Source organism: Vicugna pacos, chromosome 14 (genome assembly GCF_048564905.1).
Source record: "Vicugna pacos chromosome 14, VicPac4, whole genome shotgun sequence".
NCBI classification, from domain to species: Eukaryota; Metazoa; Chordata; class Mammalia; order Artiodactyla; family Camelidae; genus Vicugna; species Vicugna pacos.
The window spans coordinates 64,494,754-64,520,077 of record NC_133000.1 but is presented as its reverse complement, the minus strand read 5'-3'; the positions used below and the strand labels follow the sequence as shown (position 1 = coordinate 64,520,077).

Here is a 25,324-nt window from a genome sequence, read left to right as displayed (position 1 = left end):
TCTCTAAATCAGAATTTTAAATTCTGCCTTAAAATATATCCACTAATCTGTTATTGAAAACATGGGGGCATTTAATACTTTGATATGAATTGTGGCCACTAAATAAGAAAATTTGAAAAAATACTATTATTTGATATTAAGCATGTTGCACTGCAAAATTTCATGCCAGTATCTCCTTTATTTTAGAGGTGGCTACGGGTTCTTGGTTCTTTAGTCACAGAGATTGAGCACACTGAAACCTCTTGGGTTTCTTTTATGAAAATTACCTGTGGTTCTCTGATTTTAAAAGACAGATTTTAATTGGTAGCCAAACTTGGAATAAGAAAGTTTAATGGTTTTCACTATAGTCTCCAAGCTATTTCTTACTTCATTTCAGAGGAAATGGCTACAGTTTCTACTTTTATAAAGTCTCAGTTCATTTAAGCTGAGTTCCTTTCTTTCCATTTTAATTTTGAACTTGAGCTCAAAGATCTGTTTTATTTCCTAGGCCTGGGCTTTCCGTAGTCAGGTGTATCATGTTATAGATAATACTGTCTTACTTAATTGGATTTCTAGAAATTGCTGGAAAAGACAGAACTGGCAATTTCAAGCTTGCATCTTTTTGTAAAGAGATTTTGCTGAGCTCATTAAATGGAAATTGCTGACTATTATGACCCTAATAGAGATATGTGAATCCTTGCTCTAAGAAGATGCCAGGTCTGAAGAAAAGAACAATGAGGGGGAAAAAAGATGGGTTTTTTGTTTTTTACCAATTACTCCACAAAGGGAAAGGTTTATTTAAGGGTGTGAAGGGTATAAAGAGATTACTAAAAGACTAAAAGTACTTTACTACTTTGATGAAAACTTGGGTAGGTTTTTATATCAGAACCTTTAAGGATCAAAAAGACCTTGCAGAGTTCCTAAGCACAGTTCATCTCTCCATACTGTTCCCAAAAGACTCACAGACACCCCAATTTCTATTGAAGAAATATCCTAAGCTCTCAAGTCTTTTAATAAAAGCAAGGTCCCTGGGAGAGAAGGCTTCCCATCCTAATTTCACACCCCTATTGAAGTGGAGTTAGCTCCCCATGCCCTGTATACATTTAATCATTCATTGCACGTCATTCAGCTTTTTTCCTGTGGGGAGAATACACCTCCTAGCTACTCTACTAACTAATTTCAACCAAAGTGACAGCACTAGGGCATTTAAATTTTAACCAAGTGGATTTGCAGATGCATATGGTAAGTATAAATGGGGGTTTAATGTCTACATACTTTGTGTGTGTGTGTGTGCACACGCATGCACAAAAGAAAGTCAAATGAGAGAGCACATATTCGAGAGAATAAATATGCTCAGGGTAGAAAAAGAGCTTCTATCTGTGTGGCAATAAAAGGCATTATAGAGGAAGTCAAAAGTTAACTAGTTTAAAGTAACAAGTGTCAGGAAATCATATTTATATTAATCAAAGATTAATGACAAGTCAATAACCTTGATTGAAATTTGGTTTCCTAATGAGCAACTCACACTTGCAAATGCAGTAACTCCCAGGTTCTGCAGAGTCTGACAGGTAACTAGAGGAGTCCTGGGATGAACTGATGTTTGTGAAGAGTGCTTAGAAAGTGGCTCACTGTGGGCGCACAGTCGCATTCCCTTCGTCTCTGCAGTGTTGCCTCCAATTGCTCTCTATAATCACTATCCTTTAGGCCTCACGTGTGTCCTGATATCCAAGATGGATGGAGGGAGCAGAAGCAGTTAAAGAACATGGCCCAGTAGGGGTTATCCTGTGGGGTTTCTGAAGCACTGACTGTTGCTCAGAAGGCAAATGGCTTCCCCTTGCTTTTTGTGGTCAAGAGCAGCTTCGACAAGACAACACTCCTGGCAGCCCTAGGTCCTCTGCATGCAAAGCAGGTGGTGGCGAAGGGAGCTGCTGCACCAACCCCCACTGACCAGAGCTCCCCTCCAGTGCCCAGGGCGGCTCTCAGACACCTCAGCCCTAGGCAGTCCTCCTCCCTCTGTTCACCACACCTGAGAACATCACTGTACATGGGGTTGCTCAGGATCCAGATCCCAGCCCAGCTCTTCCTTGCTCTGAACTGTTAGGGGGAGGGGGGTGCCTTCACAGATTTGCCCACCTTCCTCCATCCGTTTCTTACTCTTTTTCTGCCAAGTACTCAGCACAGAAATGCAAAGTATCCTTCTTTATCTTTCTTTACGGCTTTTGTTTTAAAGCCTATTTTGTCTGATGAAATGCAAAGTAAAAATCTATTGCTTAGCTGCTTAAGAAGGATAATTTTCTCTTCAGTTTCCTGAGGAAAAAAATACGTCTAGGATAGCTGTTTCCAGCCTTCTAGTGTTAAGAAATCTCTGAGGGAGCTTGAAAGAAAATATGGTATTTTGCTGTGTCTAGGGTCTCTTCTTTGTCTACCATAGTTGAGGAAGAAGGCTAAAAAAAAAGAAGCAAAATTGGCAAACTCCATGACATTTAGAGCAAAAACCTATCTGTGCGAACATATTACCCTAGGAGAGTCAGAAATCTAAGGTTTGAATCAATATTGGTAAACCCTGGCATTCTAAGCAATCATCAGTGACTTGAACTGATACATCAGACTCCCGGCCAGGAGTACAGCTAAGACCACTGCTATTTAGACATCTGTCAAATACTCACATAGCACTTACTATGTGCCAGCAACTGTTCTAAGCACTTAACAAATACCCACCCATTTAATATAATTCTGTAGGGGTAGCTACTATTATTACCATTATTGCCTTTATTTGACAGAAGATGAAACTGAGTCATAGAGAGGTGGGGTAATCTGTGCAAGGTTCTACTGTTAGGACAAGATGATATCAGAACACAGACATAGACAGTTTGGCACCAAAATCTATGTTCTTGACCATCAAATTATGTTCCTCTGTACGAACATGCTAAATATCCATTCTCCAAAACTCTGTTCCTTTAAACATGACCCCACCGCTTTCTTTTTTTAAAGAACAATATTCACATAGCACATGCAAGTTTACAAAGTGCTTTTCTACTTGAGCCGCACAGCTGGCCCTGTGGTGGGTAGTGCAGGTTTCATTATCACCAATCTCATGGGACAGATAAGGAAACAGAGGCTCATGAGATCATAGGACTCAAGTTCCCTGGATAGTTAGTGTTAAAATTGGGCAATTTAAATGGGTATTCTGTTGTCAAGCCCTCTATCCCTCCCACTGAACCGGGTTCCTGGTCTCAAATCAAGTTGCCCACGAGTTACATCCCAGATTTTATTAGCTTAGGTTCATACAGAAAAGCTTTCCTTGAATCATAATTCAGTGTTTCTCCTTTGACTTCCTGAGGATCAATGTAAAATCTTCATATATCCCTGCTCTTTACAAATCAAATTAGGAAAAAAAAATCAGAGTATGTTTGTATATGTTGCTTCTTTAGAGGGGAACCTTCTCTCAGGAGCTACGAGAAGGTATGCTCACCCAAATAAGGAAATATATCAAGATATTAAAAATCAGAGAATACAGACAACAGGACATCCAATGCAAGAGAGAGATGAAGTGAGTTCCCAGGTAGAAGGGAGAGTCCAGGATTCCAACTGTGCTGCAGGCCTGAAGGACAAGTAATTCAGACATGAGGGGATCAGAAGAGTCAAGGAGAGATTTCCCCAAGAAGATGAAACTGATAAAATACCAGCTGCTTCTAAACATATTAAGAGGAGACAATTAGGAAGGAGGTGGGTGTTAATTAGTGACAAATGAATAGAAAAATAAGCCATGGGGAAAAAACAGATAATTATGAACTCCAGGGGAAACAACAGGTTGGCAGAAAAGGAAAGGTGATCAGTTTACTAGTACATGACTCAACTCTAATCGTTTTCACACTGAACACCAATCTCATCAAAGTTACATATAATTGTACTGGGACAGCTGAAGGATGGGAAATGTCCACAGGTAATGGGGATAGAGTGGTAGTAGGAGGAGAGATAAATCCCATAGCAGGGAGGCAATATCATGCCTGAAATTGAGAAAATAATTCAAAAAGAGCATTATTTAGAGATATGGGAGTAAATACTATAAGAATAAGGTAGAAGAGATAGAAGGGATTATCTCTGGAGAGGGGAAGTGGAATAATGAGTAAGAGCTGCATTATTTCATAACTATTTGACTCTTTATGTGTAAAAATAAATTTTAGACCAATTTTTTAAAGTTCATCAAACAAAAATTTAAAGGATGGGAACTTTACTTTTGGCAATATGGCAGACCACATTCTCTGAAGGGCCATCAACTATAAGACAGATACATTTCAACAAAAGTACTTTTTAATGCATTACTGGGCTCATAAGAATGTAAGGGAATCTTCCACAGGCCAATGTAAAGCAACAGCAACAAAAAATGAGTTGCATTCTGATTTATGAGTGAGAAAAATAAGAAAGCTAGAAACCAAATACCTATAACAGAACTGGTATCAGGATACTAGCCTGAGACCACAGCGAAGCTGAGGAGAATAAACCAAGACTCCAGATTAGGAATGTCCCTGACTCCCAGCAGAAGCAAATACAAATTCTCTTTAGAAGAAAACCTTCCTACTCTACGCCCTTGGGATTCCCAAGAAATAATTCCAATTAATATGGGTTCATACCATGAGTTTGAGTCATTGAACAACAAGCAATTTAGATGCAAAAATCCTAAAATTAACAGATTCAGAATGTCCTAAGCAGTTATGAAAAAAAATCAAATAGAATTTCTAGATACGAAAAATGTAATCATTAGAATTAAAAACTCAGAGGATGGATTAAGTAGATTAGACACAACTGAGTAGATAATTTAAAAAGTGTTGATTAGTTATGAAGAACTAACCCAGAATGTGGCACAGAGTGACAAAGAGATGGAAAATACGAAAAGATAGTAAGAGACAAGGAGGATACAATGAAAACTTCCTAATAGGTCTACTTGGCATCTCTGAAGGAAAGACTAGAAATAATGCACTAGAAGTGATATTTGAAGGCTAATAGTAGAAATTTTATAGAACTGATAGAAGACATGAATACACAAATACATGAAAAACAACTTACACCAAACAAAAGTAAAGAAGGGGAGAAAGGAGGGGAGGAGGCACACATCAATGCCTAGGTGGTATTTTAGTAAAACTTCAGTGCACCAAAGACAGAAAGATCTTAAGAACAGCCAAAGAAGAAAAGGCAAGTCACCTGGTTTTTAGACTAACAGTGGAGTTCTCAATAGCACTAATAGCAATCAGAAGGCAATGAAATAATATCTCCAAAGTTCTGATAGCAAATAAGTATCAATCTAGACTTGTCTACCCAGCCAAACAATGAAGACATTTCAAATAAACAAAAACTATGAGAGTTTTCTATCAACAAACATTTACTATAGGGAAATTCTGAAGGAAGAACATCAGCAAAAAGAGAAGACACCCCAGAAAGTCTGAGATGCAAGAAGGAAAAATGACCAGAGGGAGTGATAAAATATGTAGGTTAATCTAAATAAATACTATGTATATAAAATAATGATAGTAACAATATAAGATTCATGGGGTTAAAAAGATAATTTGCCCTGAAATATGGGACAAAAATAACATAAATTGCAAGGAAGATGATTGGATTTAAAGCTTTCTAAAGTTCTTGCTTTGTCCAGGAAGAAGTACAGGTTAATTTTAGGCTTTGTTAGGTACACTTGGTAAAATTTCAGAAGTAATCAATAAAAATTAGAAATACAGTCATAACTTCTAAACTAAGAAAGGAAAAAATGGACTAAGAAAATAAATTTTTAAAAAATCAAATAATTTTTAAAAGGCAAGAAAAATGAGAAAAAGAAACATAAAATGGGTGAGGAAAATAGGACAAAATATAATGGTATATTTAAATCTAAATTTATCAGTAACTATATTAAAAGTGGGTGGATTAATGTTCCAGTTAAAAGACACAGAATGTCCACAGGAATATAAAAATTTTTTAAAAAATTTTTAACAATAAGAGATATAAGTATATGGAAAAGTTGAAAGCAAAAGGCTGAAAACAATATACTGGGCAAATACTAACCAAAAGAAAGTTAGCATATTCATATTAGACCACATAAACTTTAAAGCAAAAAGCATTATAGGGGATAAAGAGGATCAGTGCATAATAACAAGTGATTCAATATACCAGGAGGATATAATAATTCTAAATTTGTATACACCTAGTAACACAGGCTCCAACTATCAGCAGTGAAAACTGATAGAACTACAGGGAGAAACTGGCAAATCTAAAACTTGTTAAGGCCTTTCTACTCAAACTGCAGTGGGTGGACCAACTCTTAACCCACAAACTCACCATGACCATGCCATCAGGAGGTTAGTACAAAGTGGGGAACATGAGTTTAGAAACTTCTATAGCACTTGACGTCGCTGCAACACCCAAGCAGTGTTTAAAGTTTTTTTTAAATGGAACAAAGTAACAACAGTAAGTAAAAATAACCAAGCTGGTCTTCACCGTAGAGAGTTTGAGAAGCACTCTTTTGTATCTCACGGGCCAAGCAAGAGACCAAAATGGAAACTAAAACATCCTTAGAACCAAATGATAATAAAAAGTATGGGTTCTTGCAGACTTCTCTTGTTAGATTACAATTTACTTTTTTTACCTGTCTCACCACCAGCCTTTGACTCCTCTGGTTGGGAACCATGTAACCATCTTTGTTCCCCTTCTGCTTGTCACAGTGTCTGGCTGAGTAGGTACCCAATATTTAGTCGAATAGTATTTACACTTACATATTTAAACTTAAACACTAAATACATTTAAATATTTGCTCCACTAAAGTAGCAGCCCTGGAACCTGCCTCGACCTATTCCACTCCTACCTTCTTGGCCTCACCCAGTGTCCTGGAGACTCACCAGAAATCTGTGCACTACTTGGCTTCTTTTCACTGTGTCCCAGCAGGCAGCAGCTTAGACAGCCCTGCACCTCCTCATGCATTTTAACAATGAAAAGGAGAAGATAAGACGGGAGTGGAAAAGGTCGTTTCATCATCCATGCTTGGGAAGGTGAGCTACTAGTGCCATCCTTGACGTGAAGGAGCTACTTAGACACAAATTGGATTAACAGGACAGGATTAGAGCCTGCTGGAAGGTATTACATACTTACAAACTGCTCTGTGGAAGCGCCTCTTGTTTTCATTACAGGCCTATACTCTACAGAATCACTCAAATGAAATACGGAATTAGTTAATTACTAAAAAAAGAAATAAAATGAAATGAGATATAAAGTGAAGTGACTAAGTTTTAATAATACCAAGGAAGTTGAATTAGGCACTAATAGTTCAGTTTAGCAAAACTATAACTATGTCATCTGAAACAAGAGTTTCAGTATGGTAAGAAATAAAATCACTAAAATGGCCTCTATCTCCTCCCATCAAGAGGAATAATATTCAAACAAGAAATATGATGAAAAGTTGACTTCAAGAAAGAAAAAGAGAATATGAGCTATGTGAGAAGTTTCAGATTTATCTGAACATTTCAAACGAACTAAAGTCCCTAGTTTAAATATATTAAAATCCCAAGACACTGAAAGAATTCATAGATGTGAACACGGAACTCCTGTTGGTAATCTTTGAGAAACCATGGAGTATACAAAGGTGACAAAAGATAAAAAGAAGCCAAGAAAGGGGGAAAAGGTGAATTATGGACTACGCCAACAGGTAAGGCTGATTCCTGGGAAAAATTCTAGGAGATTCAAATTGTGGTTCTGTCATTTGATGGCACTGTGACCTTAGACATATTTCAAAACTTTGCTGTAAGGAGGAAATGAGATAATTAAAGCAGTTACTATAGCATCTCTTACAAAGAAAACTCTCAGTAAATGGTAGCTACTCAGTAAATGGTACCATTTTTGTATCTCCAGCACTTCAAAGCAAAGGTGGTAACAACTAGACAGAGTGCTATCAGTAGACAGGGGTTCTTCAAAATCAAGTCTCATCTACTTAACCTCATTTTTTCTGGCGAGGTAGAGATGGGGGAGAGAGAAGTTACTGCTAGAGATGTAGATCAGGAAGGTATCCTCTTTTTGAAATGGCATTAGATAAAAATCTGTTACACTATCCTTGTGAAAAGACTGGGTTTTAGCAGAGTTGGGTGACTGAATAATCATATTCACAGAACTGACTCATGAACTTGACCTCTCCATGCTTCAGCTTCCTTATCTGTAGAAGGAGTATAATAATAGTAATTCACTGAGCTCTTATACAAATTAAAGTCCTCAGAACAGTGCCTGGCATTTAGTCACCACTAAATAATGTTTGTTAAATAAACTTAAACAGAAGTTTCTAGTGGCATGCTTGTGCAGCACTTGGCTCCAACCTCTTCAGAAACTTGTTAAATTTGCATACAGTGTGCTGGTCAAATTCTCAGATGGTATAAATTGGATGATGAAATCAAAATCCAAAAGGACCCTGACAGGCTAGGGCTATGATATGAATAATACGAGATAAAATTAAGTCCTGGGTAGAAATTTTAAGGGAAAAAATTGTTTTACAAGTACTAGCCTGGCTTGCCAGAATTCTCTTTGAATAAGGAAGAGAAATTTAGTTGACTGCAAGTTCAGCATGCATAAAACAGTATGCCTAGCAATTAATTCAAATTTTAGCTGCATTAAGAGAACTGGAATGTCCTGACTATCTGGACAAGGGCACTGTCTGGACAGAGATGCCAAGATGGTGGGCACAACTTGCCATCATAAATTCTTTTCTCCCTTTCCCCTCGTTAGGTTCTTCCTAAGTCGTGGCTCTGGGTTTAAGGATGGGCTTCAGAGCACAGATACATGGTAAGGAAACACGAGGTAGGAATGGACCATGTTTCCAACTCATCTGGGTAGCAGGAAACATCCTCAGGTGGATATGGGAAGATGGCCTCAAGATTTGTAAAGAGATACAATTAGAAGTTTATCAGGGCATGTAATGGCTCACTGTGCTACACGCTAAAGTAAATTCCCCTCTAATCATGATTACCACAGGATTTATCTAATCTATTTCCTATAGGAAATCAAGCTACTACCAGGCATCTTATCAAACTTATTCCTCGCAATAATCCCTGTACCTGACAAAAGTAGATTTTGTCACCCCACAGTATAGATAAGAAACTGAAGCAAAGAAGTAAAGTGAATTACCCGGGGCCACAGAGAGCTGGAATTACAATTCGGTATCTAATCTCAGAGTGCCCTACATGAGTTTTGGAAGGGAGCATACTGGATTCACATAATGTCCTTCAAGAAAAGCCCTATTTACCTTAATCTCTGGGAGAAAGAAGCTTAATTGTATTTAATTTAGTGCATGTCAAAGATGTTGAGTAGACGCTTTAGATTCCACGTGTTTATTCTAATCCTTTCCCAAATACTTGTAAAGCCTTGGTTTGACCGTTAGAAAGATGCTGAAAATTAACTTTTTTAAAAAAAATTAAGGCAAATATTTGTTTGCTAGAATCTTTAAGGAAAGCAATTAATCAAGAAAGTTGTACAGTTACAACCACACCACTTCAGATCACTTAGGAAAACTATCCAAATAGGTACAAATCCAGACGGCCAGCAGTCCCTGTCCCCTCAGCCCCACAATCCATTCCCAGCCCAACCTCACCGTCTTAGGGACTGGATAGATAAAGGTCGAGTGAAAGCATGTTTTTAACTAAAAAAGTTCCATGCAAACATCAGTTATTGCTATAATGATTTACGTGTTTCACCTAATTATTGAACAAATGTGTGTTCATTATAAAAACCTAAAAAACAAAGTTAAGCAAACCAAAATGAAACAAAAAGCACCCCCTATTTCACTACCCAGTAAGAAGATTTTGTACCTGTTTGCAAATTGGGTATTTTCTAAGGCTCATTTCTCTGGTCAGGCCATGAGGAAATCAGCCAAAAGCTGCAACTTTAAGATTCTCTGTGTAGCTTCCCTTTAACTAAGAAGGGAAAATGATTTTAGTGACTCTTCCATTAAAGGCTATCTTTTCTTTTATTGGCACTTGTCCCAGAAGAGATAAGACCACTACTCAATATACCTGGCAGTAAAAAAGAAGAAAAAAATGCCTAATTGCATCTTATTCATCTGAAAAATTTACAGCACAAGTCTAGTCATTTACTCGAACCAGCAAATATCTCAGCCAAAATGGATTGACTGTCTATCTCTTTATCTACACGCACAGTCACATATACTGAAGGTCATGACTTTAAAAATATGTTGGTTGGATTCTTCCTGTCTCTTGCAGAAAAGAGACATACACATTCAGAACACATGTGAGGTCTGGTCAAGAATATATTAGTAATCAACAAAAGGTGAATATGGTATAATCTTTCCAAATAGTGAGCAATGCTACCAGGAGAGCACCAAAAGTCAATTCCTTTTTTTTCCCCCATTAGAAGGAAAAATCTGCCATTACCTTTTTGTTCACAGCCACACCATCCTCACAGTCGAGCACCGCACAGTCTACATTCAGGGAGGGAATCTTCCTTATTTTCTTTTCATCATTTCCAGGCACATAGAGCACTGCCCTCCGGGGAGTGTACTTGTGACTGGGTGAGGAACTATGTCCAAGTCTGGACACATCAGCTGCCAGAGAGGCTTTCCTGTAGGAGACATGATTAGAGTTAGTCCAAAATAGAATTTATTTACAAATTTTTGAAATCAGCCCTGTCCTTAATAGATGGAGCTGTATGTCATGAAAACCTCAGTTAAGGAAAGGTTAAAGCCCCAGCACACAGGTAACAGCCTCGTGTTTTACTCCCCCAGGGTAAACAGCATCATCCTTTCAAAAATATGCCAGCTGCGCTCTTCTTGAAAGCTCTCAACATTTGGTGGTTATCCTAAGTTAATGCTATCAAATACTTCACATGGTTATAACATTTTCCCATGATTAGTGTTCCTTGGGACAATATATCTAAAGAAACATCAGTATCTCTTTGGTGGCCTCCCAATTGTGTATGGGTCCCCTCATTCTTTTTTGCAACCAACCCTAATAAAATCTAAAACTTGAGTCTAGGTCTTATTTTTTCCACAACAGAAGCATTGTGCTCTGTGAGGTATGGTGAGATACAGGTGGATTTTAAAAGTGTACATGTCTTCCAAGACACCTTATTTAATATAAAATATATTATGGCCAGATAATTGAAGAATGTCTGAAGTATCTGTCATTGTTTTGTATTGATTGAAAATACGTCATTTATCTAAAAAGGGGGAGAAACTATAATGCTGTAACAGCAACAATCTCATTTTATTTATTCACACTGGATACCAGAATTTGCAATATATAATTTCCTTTAAAATGGTAAAAAAAAATGCAATTAAAAGAGATAAAATTTTTATTTAAATGCTTGGGGCAAAATCACTTTTCTGGAGTATTTGTTGTAACTGAATATGTAAAAGCCAGAGAACTTCATTTCATGAAAATTGAGATTTCCTCTATGTGAGAGAGCTTCTAATCACCAATTTGGATCCAGCCACAGTGGTCTCTGAGCCACATCACCTGAATCTCAAAGGCTGAGCCACTCAGACACAGCTGGCACGTCACTGACAGCGTGACAAGTCATACCACAGTCACATGCTAAGCACTAGAGCAGATCATCCCCAGGATGTTTATATGATGTGTAATTTTTAAAACAGATGATGATTTAAAAGAAAATGTGCTACTGTTGAAGATGTTTCTGGTTTCCCAGATTAAACTCTCCTATAATTATTAAAATGTTGTTTTCCTCATATCATCCACTGCTCAAAAATTGTCAATAGCTCCCCATTACCTGCAGGATTAAACTCAGTCTCAGCTGATATTCCTTTTCTCAACTGATATCCCACTATTCCCGAGTTAAAACTATTCACCCTAGGAAAACTGGATTATGACCGTCTCCACAATATGCCCTATTGTTTACACTGTATCTTTGCTTCTCCTGTGCTTCTGATGGAAAAGTATTTCCTCTCAGTTTATTTGAAACTTAATGGATCTTTCAAGCTCAGTTCCAGGCCTACCTGAATGCTAAGCCTTTTTTTGACCACTCATCTGTAAACTTTCTTATCCTTAAACATAGCAGTTATCACTCATAACCAAACCAGAACCAGCAAAGGATTGGCTCTGCCATCATGGCTAACGTTAATCAGGGGCACAGGCTTTCTGGAAAGTCAGTGGATGTCACAAATCAAGAGACTTAAAAAAGGTGCCTGCTTTTTGACTCAGTAATTTCAACTAATTTGACCCAATTCCTTTTAAGAACAGCTATAGACTAAAATGTTTGTGTCCCCTCCAATTCATATGTCAGTATGATCTTCAGTATGGTGGTATTTGGAGGTGGGTCATTTGGGAGGTGATTAAGTCGTGAAGGCAAAATCCATGGGATTAGTGTCCTTATATAAGAGACACCAGAGAGTTCCCTAGCCCTTTCTGCCGTGTGAGGACATAGTGGAAAGACTGCTATCTATGAACCAGATTCTCTTCAGACACTGCACCTGTCGGGGCATTGATCTCAGACTCCCCAGTCTCCAGAACCATGAGAAATAAATCTCTGTTGTTGATAAGCCACCCATCTATGGTATTCTGTTATAGCTGCCCAAGAGGATTAAGACAGGACTCTATCTTAAGAAAATGATCAGAAATAAAACTAGATATATATAATATTAAGAACTGAAAACAATCTTTAGGTCAACAATAGGATGAATTATGGTACCTACAGTCAATGGAATATTATGCCTTCATTAAAAACCGTGTTTATAAAATAGTTAATGTTGTATGAAGATTGTTCTTTTTAAACAGAGGATATAACATTATATATGCAATAACATATCAGCTTTCTAAAAACTGCAGAGAAAAATATCTGAAAAGAAATACATCAAAGCGTTATTAGGGAAGCCACTGAACTGTAGAATTTGAGATTAAGATTTTTCTGCTTCTGCACACTTCTTTCCTATTTCGCACATTTATCAGAAAGAGCATCACTCTTTAAAAAAATCCTTTTCTAACTGGCTTAAAACAAACCAATTAAATCATTTAAACGACCTCAAATGGCAGCACACTATAGTGGGTAAGAACCACCTATATGACATTGCTGATATTTGACCATTTTGACCCATAAAAATGCTAGTTTTACGTGGTTCAAAGCAATATTGTGAATGGCAGTCAGAAGGTGGAGTGAGAAGCACGCAAGACAGGTCAGTTTCCTCTTGGGTGAGAAGCAGCATAACCGCTGCCTCACACGGGGGGAGCTCCCCACAGGCAGCAGGGCAGCGTGTACACGCACAGCTACTGTGACTGTCTGACTGTCACCCGTGCGCAAAGCTGCTCAGCATAGCCCAGCATTAGGAACCTTACTGGACACAAACGCCCTCAGTGAGATCACAAGCTTGCTGAGGGAGAGGTGACCCTACGTCTCCCCCACGTTGCTTAGCACAGGGTCTTGCACGTGTGAGGTGTGCAATTTCTGCTACCTTGTCACCCAACCAAAGCCATTTCTCCGGAAGTGAGTGTGTAGGACTGATCTGCAACCCATACTGTCCATATTTTTCTTGGGCAAGAGTCCAATTTTAGTGGTGACTACAGGTAGGAGGTCATTTTTATTCCCTCTCTCCTACGCCATTGTGGAGCTTTACCCCAACGTGTGGCCTGTTGCTTCTTTTATGTTTATCTCCTCTTTTCTGTAAATACATTTGATGCCCTAGTTTAGGGCTCGTTAACCTTTACCTAGATGACTGTGGAAGCCTCTTACTTATCCTCACTGCCTCCACTTTGTTCTTTCGTTCGTACAATCAGTGAGCACTTAGGACGCACCCACTGGGTGACCTGCACCGGGCCTCCACCAGCACAGCTGGCAGGCCCCTCTGTGCAAATTAGAAAAAGGTGCCCCGTCAAGCCTGCCAGCAGGTGGAAGGGCAAAGAGGCACCTCTTGCTCCTGAAGCGCAGCTTTGATGACTGGAGACCAGCTGAAGCTCAGCCCCACGTGTGGCCTCGGCAGGCGCCCCAACCAGGACACACCCTGCACAACCGCATGCAGTGGCCCTGACCCGCACTGTGCTGAGCACTGGAGGGAGGCGACACAAGAGGAACAGGGCATGCCAGGAAGGCCCGGGGGGATCACCCAGAGGATGGCCTGCTAGCAGCTCAGGAAGGCTAAAGTCCTGTACAGAATGAAGCTTCAAGAAAGATCAAAGGCAGCGAAAGTGATTGGAATAATAAGAAGAAAAGTGTAGAGGGGGTCTGGCCTTTGGGTTCCGTTGCAGACTCTGAGGTCCCGGAGGGGGCTGTCGCTGGGCAGGTGGCAGAAGCCTGTCATGGCTCCCCAAGCCTCCCTCTTCCCACAGTGCTGGTGTGTCCTCTCCTTCCCCCATCTCTGGCTGTTTCAAAATCTGTTCCCTACTTGAGTTGTGTTCAGCACTGACTACTGCATATGAATACAACTGCAGTAGGTGCAAGATCTAACTTATTTTATTTTATCTTATATATTTGGAGTTAAGGCCTCTTGATAGTCAACATGTAAATACATTCAAACAATATGCAAAATAGGGGCTTAAGATGAGTTAAAAAAATCTGGTAGCCTCATGGTGAGTGAGTTCTCTCTACAGAGGGACTTTTTTTAAGATAAGACATCCCGGAGAGGTTCTGATGGGAGGTGGGGGGGGGTCCCCATCCTGGCCTTGTTTTGGTAATCTCCCTTTCCTCCTCCGCCTAATGCCATTCATTAACCATTTATATCATAGCAGGCATAGCTAGTTCTTACTGCTGCCAGCGTTCTCCACCCAGAACTCAATAAAACTATCACCAGGGGAGCTTTGAAAAATTGTCAAATTCTGAACCCCACCCAGTGCAATCTACCATCATACATGGGCACTTGTTAGAAATGTAGAGTCTGGGGACCCCAGCCCAGTCCCGCTGAATTAGAAGCTGCATATTAAACCCCCAGGGCATGTTTATCTCATGGACGGCTGAGAACGCTGTTCTAGGCTGACTCAAACTTGGGGGCATAGTGGAATCACCTGGGGAGCTTTAAAGTCGGCTCAGCTACAGAAAGTTTGGTCATTGGTCTGGGGTAAGGCCTCGGCTCTGGGACTCCTAAAAGCCTCCTGGTTGACGCAGATGTGTAGCCAAGTTGAAGGACCACTGCACTAGATGCTAGATGATCTCAATGTGTAGCCACTACCCTAATGCAGGAAATTTTGCTCCAACAAAAAATTTCTTTTAAGTGAGTCATATACTACCATTATACACAAGTAGATGCTTGAAAGTAATAAGATCATAACTGAAAATGCAGCAAACTTGGAAAAAAATTCATGTTTAAAGAAAAACCATTCTGATAAAATTGACAAACTGCTAACAATATTTGAAATAGCAGCAATAATCAACTAATCTCATGTCCATTTGAGGATCTACAATTTGGTTTGTAACTTCTTTTTTTAAGCATTCTTGCAAGTTTTTATTTATTCATTATAGAGATTTTTTTTAATTGAAGTATGGTTGATTTACAGTGTTGTATTAGTTTCTGGTGCACAGCATAGTGATTCAGTTATACATATATATATATTCTTTTTTCATATTATTTTCCATTATAGGTTATTACAAACTATTGAATATAGTTATATGCTATATAGTAGGACCTAGTTGTTTATCTATTTTGTATGTATAGTTTCTATCTGCCAATCCCAAACTCCTAATTTATCCCCCTCTTCCCTTTCGCCTTTGGTAGCCATCAGTTTGTTTTCTACGTCTGTGAGTCTGTTGGTGTGTAACTTCAAACCCAAGTTAGTGGTTTCTTTACTTAGCTGATAGCTGCTAGTACAGAGGTCTCTACTTTGGCTGCACATTACAATCACCTGGGGAACTTAGAAAAAGAAAAAAACCCAGGCCACACTCCAACCCAATTAAATCCAAGCCTTGCTGTGAGTCCCAGGCATCAATGTTTCTTTAAAGCTTCCAGGGAGACTCCAAGGTGCAGCCAAGGATGAGAACCTCTGCACCAGGGTCTGCAAGTACCACTAAAGCGTCGTATTGATCCTAGCAAGGATCTGGGGTTGTCGGACTTTAAAAGTTGCCAGTGTGTAATCCTACCATATTTAGGCAGGGGAGTTTCGTACCAATTATGCAACTTCCTACTAATCAAGTGACTGGGAACGATAACGTTGAGAGGAGTGGCAGTTCTCCTTGCTTGGAAACCATGATGCTCCACATTCCCACCCACTGAATCAGTAGCTGTCCCCTCAGGCTTTGAGTGGTAGGGGGTGAACACCAAGAAGTCCCTGCTGAGCTTGGAGTTCAAACTAGATTCTAAGATCAAGTCCATAGTGAACAGAAGTAAGTATGCTAATTTCCAACAGCTTGGGTCCAAACATCGAGCTCCCAGGAGACAGCGTGAGCAAGGACAGGGAACATGAAATAAAGAAGTCCTTGACGGCAGCAGGGACAAAGCCCTTCAGATGCTGAGAGAAGCTTGGTGGGGCAGAGCACGAGTGAGGAAACTGGGGAAGATTCTGCCTGGCCTCCTCCTCTTTAGGGACTGACTTCTGCAGTGAGGGGTATGGCTCACAGCTTGGGAAGATAAAACATTCTGGAGATGGATGGTGGTGATGGTTACATAACAAAGGGAATACACTAAATGCTACTGAACTGTATGCTTCCAAGTGGTTAAAATGATAAATTTTATGTGTATTTTATTGTGCATTTTACCACAATAAAAAAATAACATTTGACCAGCAGAGGTGTAAAATGATAGAACTTTTCATCTTCCCAAACCATGAGCCCATTAAACAACAATCTCCCATTCCCTCTCCTCCCAGCCCCTGGAAACCACTATTCTACTTTCCATCTCCATGAATTTGACAACTCTAGGTACCTCATGTAAGTGAAATCATACAGTATTTGTCCTTTTGTGACTGGCTTATTTCACATAGCATAATGTCTAAAAGATTCATCCATGTTGTAATGTATGTCAGAATTGCCTTCCTTTTTAAGGTTGAGTAATACTCCACTGTATGTATACACTACATTTTGTTTATCTATTCATAAACAAATGGATGGACACTTGGGTTATTTCCACCTTTTGACTGTCGTGAATAATGCTGCTATAAATAAATATCTCTTCAAGACCCTGCTTTCAATTCTTTAGGGTATATCCCCAGAAGTAGAATTGCTGGTAATTCTATATTTAATTTTCTGAGGAAACACCATACTGCTTTCCATTTCCACTTAAACATTATTTTAAAATATTTTATGCTGTATTCAGGTCCAGTTACCACTACAGGGGTGTTTCTGAACCAGAAAAAAAGAATCATCTTTTGTGTGCCTCTGCCCTTTAGAAACTGCCTCCACAAACTCTGATACATTTTGGTAAATTCCCATTTGTTCATAAACATAAGAAATAATCAGAAAACAAATAAAGCATCATTTTGAAATAATACATCAGTGAATTTCCATCTAGGATACCACACAGAAATGATATGACTCTTTAAGTTCTTTTGACCCTAAGAGCTGATAAAGGTTGAAAATAAAAGTTTCTTACAGAAAAGCATGCACAAATCCTAATTCTTAAAGGATTCCTCTATTTGGGGCTGTATCTTCGATCCTTTGAGGAGGTCGGAGGAGCATAACTATGCTCTGTCACTGCCTACTCTATATACTGCAATTATATATACTGGGGAAAACTGAGTTCTATGTTGTGAGGCTCATGGTCTGACCTTATATGACAATTCTGATGCTCATGAGAGTATCTGTGGGACTAGAGTGAAGGTAAGAGCCCACTCGTTGACCCTTTCCTACCCCACCAAACGAAAGTAAAACTCACCTACAAATTTCAGCCACACTTATGACCATTAATAACAAGGTATTTATACCGGCACCTGTAAAAACTGAGGCCGATGTATGTTCTCACTTTGCTAAGTTCCCAGCTGCCCAGAGAGATTCCACCCTATTTTGAAGAACTCTGCTTTGGTTACCACGGCAACAGGGCAAGGAGAAGTGGGAAGCTTTCCATGGGCACGAGAGCAAAAGAACAGCTATTTGTCCTCCCACTGGCAGAACAGGGCCATTCGTGAGATTAGCATGTGGTGCAAATACAAACAAGCATGTAGCCTGCTTCAGAAAAGCCAATAAGATGTTTTCAGGGCAAACTCTCTCATGAAGCAATTACATCACACCTTAATCAAGTGCTCCATTTTGTACTGAAAGGAAGAGATAGCCTTTTGTGTCCAAAACAGACACACACAGGACAGCAGTTTGTGGTCCACTGGGGGTTCATGTCTAAGGAAGGATTCGGGGCATAGGATGGGGAGACCCATGGGCTGTGGGTGGGCCTTTCAGCCTTTGTGGGGTGTCATGTATAAGGAGGGATGCTGGTGAGGAACTTCCCTCCTGGTCTATCCTTGCTATGGAAACCCCAGGAAAAGAGGTGAGTGTCGAATAAGGGACAGATTTAGCAGAAATAGAGAAAAAAGCAGAACCCTTATTTTTGCCCAGTTTGGTAAAATTTGTGTCACCCTGTTTCAATGCTTCACTCTTCCTCCTCAGGCCAACAGAATTCCAAAGGGCAAAGCAAATGACCCCAGTGATGGAAGTCTTTTTTCACACAGTGTAAGAAAGCAAACAAATACCTATATAAAAAAACTGAAGTCACTCATTATGCTAAGTGAAATAAGCCAGACACACAAGGACAAATATTGTGTGATTCCAGTTCTGTGAGATACCTGAAGCAGTCAACTCATAGAGATAGGAAGCAGAATGCTGAGGGGGAAGGGAAAGGAGTTATTGATTAATGGGCAGAGTTTCAGTTCGGGAAGATGAAAAAGTTTTGGAGACTGATGGTGGTGACAGTTGCACAACAATGAGAATGCACTTAAAGACACAGAATGGTACACTTTAAAATGGTAAACTGTGTGTTACATATATTTTACCACAGTAAAAAAAAATTAAACGTAACAAATCTGCTTCACTTGTCCTCTCTAAGCCATCAGTTCATAAATACAAATGTACACATCAAATTCAGTTTCAATCATGCATTCAACAAACACTGAGTCCACCACAAGATGGTTCCTGCGCCATGGACTGAGCAAATGTGGGCAAAACGCTCTGCGCCTAGCAGACCCTTGCTGGTCACTGAATCCGCTTGCTCAGCCACAGGACTGTAGTTCTCCGGGTGGGTGTACAGGTGCGGTAAGTCCCAGGAACAAGGCAAACCCCATACAACTGGGTGATCATTGATGGGCCCCAAAGAAGAGGGCAACTTTTCCATGGAAACAGAGATTCATGTTTATGGGTTTATATCCCAAATGGATCAGTCCTTATACACATATGTGGCAGCGGGGCCACTCACCCCGAGGCACTTGGGTGCTCGGTAGCGCCTCTTAGGGCAATGCTGTCATTTTTCCAAAAGGCAAATGAAGAAGAGTTCGATGCAAACTGAGCCTGAGTCAGCCCAGTGGACGATAAGGAGGGTGAAGGAGAGGAAGAGAATGAGGAAAAGGAGAGGAGGGAGGAGAAAGGATGGGCCCGGAGGGAAGTAGGGGCAAAAGAAGTGGGAGGGAAGAAGGGCGGAGATGAGGGCCCAGAGGGAGAGTGGGGGATGGGAGGAGCAAAGAGGAGAGGAGCGGGGCTTTGCTGTGCTGCAAAGCTCCTTGATGCCTGTTGAAGAGTGGATGACAACAGAGCATGTGCCTGTTAGTGGGCATTCACCATAATCCTACTTTCTTGCTCTACTGTTGGTAAGAAGAGGAGGAGCAGAGGTTTTATCTGAACAGAAAACTGGAGGGATTTTTCTCCCCTGGAGTGACACTGAGGTCAAGAGGGAAACCTGCACTCCTTCACTGAACACGTTTAATAACACAATGCGATTAGCATCTCTTCTGTTTCTGGGCTGCTTCAACCTGGGGCTCCTGGAAACACAAAGAAGTCCAAGGATGTTGTTCATTAATAGTTAACTGTTGATGTCGCTGAGAACTTGGTCCAGGAATGGTGCTCAGGACCCTCTACCCATAGCGATCTGATAGATGGATTTCCCAGTGAGAGAGGGAGCACCCACCAAGCACAGACGTGGGCACTTTTGGTTAATTGCAGTTCAAACCTAAAGGACATGCCAGCCAACTTTCCTTTGCCTCTGCAGAGACGATTTGGGGTTCTGGATCGTGAAACTCAGTGTATGGAATAAAGAGTGTACCTGTTCCACTCCTGGCCAAAGCCAAACATCCAGAGCAGAGCCTTCTATTTAGACTGTTCCTTGTTGGCATTCCTGCCTAAGAAGATCTGATTCTAAAACGAGTTGCAGAAACGACAATACTTAGTAGTTAATGTATTAAAACAGTCTGTGGAGAGTATAGGAAATATTATTACCATAGGACCACCAGAAAATTTCACAAAAAACATCATTCACAAAACTTCTCCATTTAGAGATTCCATTAGTGCTGGCTTACCCTATCTCAAAAAATAATAAATTTAAAGCTAAGATGATTATTTTCTGGCTTGGGAGTGACTTTAAAGGTTCTTTTTAAAAGTAATTGAGCAAATATAAAATAGAAAGATCAATTTCTCCTTAACTTTTTTTTAAAGGTCACGAAAGAAGACTGTCAACCTGACAGAAGTAACCATGGATTCTTTTACAGAGTCCTTCAAAAGCTCAAAGGCTGCTAAATGTGTCAAATTATGCATCTCCCCCATGACCGAGTTCTTTGATATGAAAGTAATCATGGGAGAATTTTTTTTTCTCCATAAAATGGATCTGCAATTTTGAGAAAATAGTTCTCTCCACATCCTAATTTTTTTTTTTTGGTAGCTGTCATGAAAATTATCTGGGTTAATGGAATCTCTGTTTTCTTCCTAGATTCTCTCAAAAATTCCTTTCAAGTGCCAATCTCAATTAAATGAGGCCAAAATGTTACATAGCTTTGAATTTTGATATTTTGTTAGCTATAGTCCTTTGATTATCCTGATTTGTAGATTTGGGGGAAAATTTAATATTGCTCTCTCTTGAGTAAATAATTTTTAGGAAAAACACAGTCTGAGTCTAATTGCCAGACCCACACCACACACACGAAAGCTGTGAATACAAGCTGTGATCACAAATCACGTGTGTGTGGCTTTGATTGTGTGGGACCCACAATAAGACTAAGATTGTTTTTTTCCTTCTTAATTATTCAGAGCTAAGTGTGATGAAAATTAAAACTAAACATATGGATGTGATTATGAAGGCTTTTTCTAACATAGTTTTTTTTTTTAAAGTATGTTTAAATGTGCTACAGGCATTAGCTCCTTTAAATATTTAAGGCAAGACTTCCTAGAACTTCATCTAATTTTAGGGGAGCTGAAGATTTTTTTCTTAATTCAGTGCCACACTTAGCAATGCACCAGTTCAAAGTGCAAAACTGCTTCTTTTCCTTTTATTTTTAGTTCCCTCTAAATCCTCTCTTTTTGAATATGTATTGTTACTTAGTTTCCTGTGGAATGAATTGGTCAAACTCAGACAGTAACACTTTTATTGTACATACAAAGGAAATTAAATTAAAAACTAAGAGGTGAATCCTTTCTACAAGCTGTATGTCCATAATAATCTATGCTATAGCTTATCTGTGACTTGATTCAAGGTTTTCTTTGATCATGGAAAGAGTGATGGAATAGGTTATCCAGAGACCAAGATACCCAATCTTTTGTATTTGTCTTTCGAATGCATTAACTAATTTTAAAAGCTTATCTAATATTATATTCTACCTAGAGTAACACTAATATTTGTCTTCCTTTGGAATGTACAAATGATATACTAAGAGTAGGTGGCTCAGAAATCTCTTGTGTGACAAGGACAGACCACTCGAGATCAAAAATTTGTTACAGGTTATCATGGCATCATATGGACAGTCTCCAAAAGGTTCTTCCTCTGACTCTGGTTTCAGAAATGCAAGCAGGGGACAGAGGAACTCCAAGCTGCAAGTTAGGAGGCTGGAAACAACCACTCTTAAATAGACTGACGTTGGAGTTCAGCTTCTGCCTGCATGGCACACTTCCCAAGTGCTCTCTGGCACCCTGGTTTCATTATTCCATCTCACGTCTCCTTTCTTTTCATTCCCATTTATGCCTCCCAAATCTCTCGCTGACTCCACATTTAGCTGAGCTCACATTTCTCTGCTAATCCCAAACTCCTTGATGCATCTCCAGGGGGAATTCAATTGCCATCCATCTCTCTAAATCGGTCCTTACCCCGATGGTCACTTCTGTCCCTCCTAGTTCTGCTCACTTAGCTAGGGTTAGGCTGGAGGATGCGGCAGTATGCTGACTGTCCATATGGGGCAAACCAGCTAGTTTATGTTTGACTGGGTTACCCTTGCCAGGTCTCTGTGACTTTAGTACAAGTTTCAAATACAAAATTTATTTTGGTTCAAAAACTAAATAAGAGAGCAAACTTTGTAGTAGTTCTCCATTGCATCCAGCATTTTAAGAAAACAAAGCAAAGAAGCAAAACCTAAAAACTCAGTTTATCCCATTCCCAGCAAGACCAGCACACTGCAATAACAACGCAAAGGCAGGGAAAACCATAGGATATTAAATTACAAAATACCAACATTTACATAGTAATTCCCACTAATTAAGAAAGAAAGATATAAGTTGTTTGTTATAAACACCACCAGGTCTTGAGCAAACACCAAGAGCTCACCACAGAGCCAAACCAAGCATTTGTCTAATCAGAACCACTTTCCAAAGCGTTTTATTGGTACAGCTGCAGAGCGCACATTTTATCACACATGCTAATAATCCCAGTTATGGCGCCTACATTTTAATCATTTATTCTGGGTTTGTTTCTCAAACAATTAGCACTAATGAATGGTCAGAATACCTCGGATCATATATGTCTAATTGCAGTCAAGAGCGGTTCTCGTCTGCATGTACATTTCAATTTACCTCTGGGGATAATGTTTGTTAATTGTATTTCTTTATACGCAAGCGAAGAAAAAGGCAGCTCAGGCAAAAAGGGACTAAGTGTTCTCCTCTTTCCCTTTGTTCCCACAAGAAGCTAAAGTCACTTCAAGAGGCACTTAATCCCATCATCCGCGGTTACAATTGCCTTGCAGCATCAATCAAAAAGAACCTGAAGTAAAATGATGCAGCTATATTGTGTAATTAAAAGCAATTCAGGTAGTTACTGCTTAGGGCCCTTTACGGGTCCAAATACTTCAAATGGCCCTGCAGGGATCCTAAACACTGTACTGTCTTAAATTTGGTCAGCAACAATACATGGAGGAAAGAGAGGAATATGCCAAAAAAAAAAAAAAAGCCACCCAAAGACAAAAAGCCCACCACCCTTTCCTAGCGCAAACTGTAAAGCAAAAGATGAGGGAGAGCAAAAGTCTGAAGGGGAAAAAACAATTCTCGACCACAAAGTGAAATAAACAGGAAAAAAGGAAGAAGACAAAACAAAACAACTGACGTTTTCCAAATTCAACAGTCCCTGTTCCAATCCAACTTTTGCAGTTAAGGAAAAAAAAAAGTCATAATGTTGGCTGGGTCTCTTCAACCCGAAATGAAATAGCCTTATACGATCGACATTATAACTGATAGAGGCTGTCTGAAATTTCAAACTCATTAAGAAAATACAAAGCAAATTTATGGTATGTCTAATTCCACAGTTACTTATAAAAGCAAGATGTGAGAAGTACTTTTTAAAAGTTTGGCACAGATATTTCAAGCAATTTACTTAAGCCATTAAAAAAAATTAAGTGCTGAGGCTTTTAAGGCTTCATGCATGGCTTTTTAAGCCAACAGGAGTTTAACAGTGTTTTCTGCTGTGTGCTTTTTAACAAAGAGCCATCACGGACAGAAGATTGGAAAACGCGTAATTCTCTGGTTTTGATTCTTGGCTAAAATATTTTTAAGTAAAAACACAACTCCTTAACAGATGTAAGACTAGATGTTAAAATAACAATGTGTGTTTAGGTTTTATCATCATTTCTCCCTTTATAATAAAAACGGGAAAGAAGGCTTCCTGTTGATTTATGAAAGAATTTCAGGAAAAAATGTTTAAGCGTGTGCCTGAATGAGCTAGTGGCTATTAAGGAACTTTTCATGAAAGACATCAGGTTACTTCCAGGATAATGTGCATTCTGGAAGCAGATGAGTAGAAATACTCCACTCCACATCACTAGGACACAGTATTTCACAGCAGCATCGATACATACTTTGCAAAGTACAACTTAGAGGCAAATGCAATTGTGGCCTAAACACTAGTATGTGTGAGAGTGTGAGCGTCATAGGCCTTAACATTCAAATCACAGAATGATTGTCAAGTGAGAGATCCAACAACAGTTCATTTAAACACAGAATTGACCCCATTTTCCACAGAAATATTCTACCAATTTGAGTGCAAAAGCCTACAGTTGAAAAATGCAAAAGCACTCCCTCCAAGTTTAACCTTATTTGAACTCCTGACGCAAAAGGGCAGAATGGAACCAATCCTGCTTCCTTCTTTAGTAGAACCAACTTTTAAAAAAAGATGCCATTTAAAAAAATCTGCCGCCCATGCTTCTTCAACTATACTGACCATCGTGTTAGAGATACTATATATGCTCAAGTGGTTTTGTGTCATGAGTTAAGTATTTCCTGTAAATTTAAACCTATTTATTATTATTCAGTGCTCAGTCTTCAAGCATCTGTTCAAAATCATTACCCTCAACGGGTGGGGGCAGAGAGTCTGACATCCCACCCGTATTCTTATCACCCTTATCCTCTAGCTGCCCTGGTGAGGCCACACGCTCCATGGGAAAGCAAGTGAGTGACAGAAGTGCCCTGCGGTTTACCTGAGCTTGGTTTCCCGTCTCCCCACCACCGCTGCTGCCAGACTCCCAGGTAATTTACTTCACCATCAGGCACCAGGGCTGCCTGGCCACAACCGTGCTGCCCCGCCTGAAGGCCAGGTGTCAGGCTAAAGAAAAAAAAACCACCTTTATTTTTGATCCACCAAAGTATCTGTTTCATGTCCTATATTTTTTTACTTTTTTAGTGGTTTTTTTTTTTCACTAGCCTTTGGATTAAGATAGGCAAGTACTTAATCTTAGGGAAAAGAAGTGTAAACTTTTAACAAGGGACATTTTAGGAACACCCAAAGCTACATTAAGGAAGAGGGAGAAAAAACAAATCATCAGTAATGAATTTAGACAAAAGTCTGTACTGTGATCTGTCCCCTGTAACAATTCCCACTGACAGGTGCTTATCAATATCATATTTCTTCCCTCTTGAACCCCAGGTCTCCTCACTGCTCCCTGGTCCCTGATGCTCCCCTGGAATTCCTCAGGGATGGTGCCCACCACAGGCTGCCGGGAGCAGCCCTACAACTGGGCCCTTCGATTCCTGCCATTGATCCAGCTGTGTGCATGCTGGCTAA

At 39.7% G+C, this 25,324-nt stretch overlaps 1 protein-coding gene across 3 annotated transcripts in view; it reads right to left on the bottom strand.

The window, feature by feature from the left end:
• CLYBL (citramalyl-CoA lyase) overlaps positions 1-25,324 on the bottom strand; it is a 206,800-nt gene that overhangs the window by 86,715 nt on the left and 94,761 nt on the right. For all 3 annotated transcript variants that reach the window (XM_015242699.3, XM_072976488.1, XM_015242700.3), the window contains exon 2: positions 10,389-10,575. In XM_015242699.3, coding sequence (XP_015098185.1) covers positions 10,389-10,575 — 187 coding nt within the window. The remainder of the gene's footprint in view (positions 1-10,388; positions 10,576-25,324) is intronic.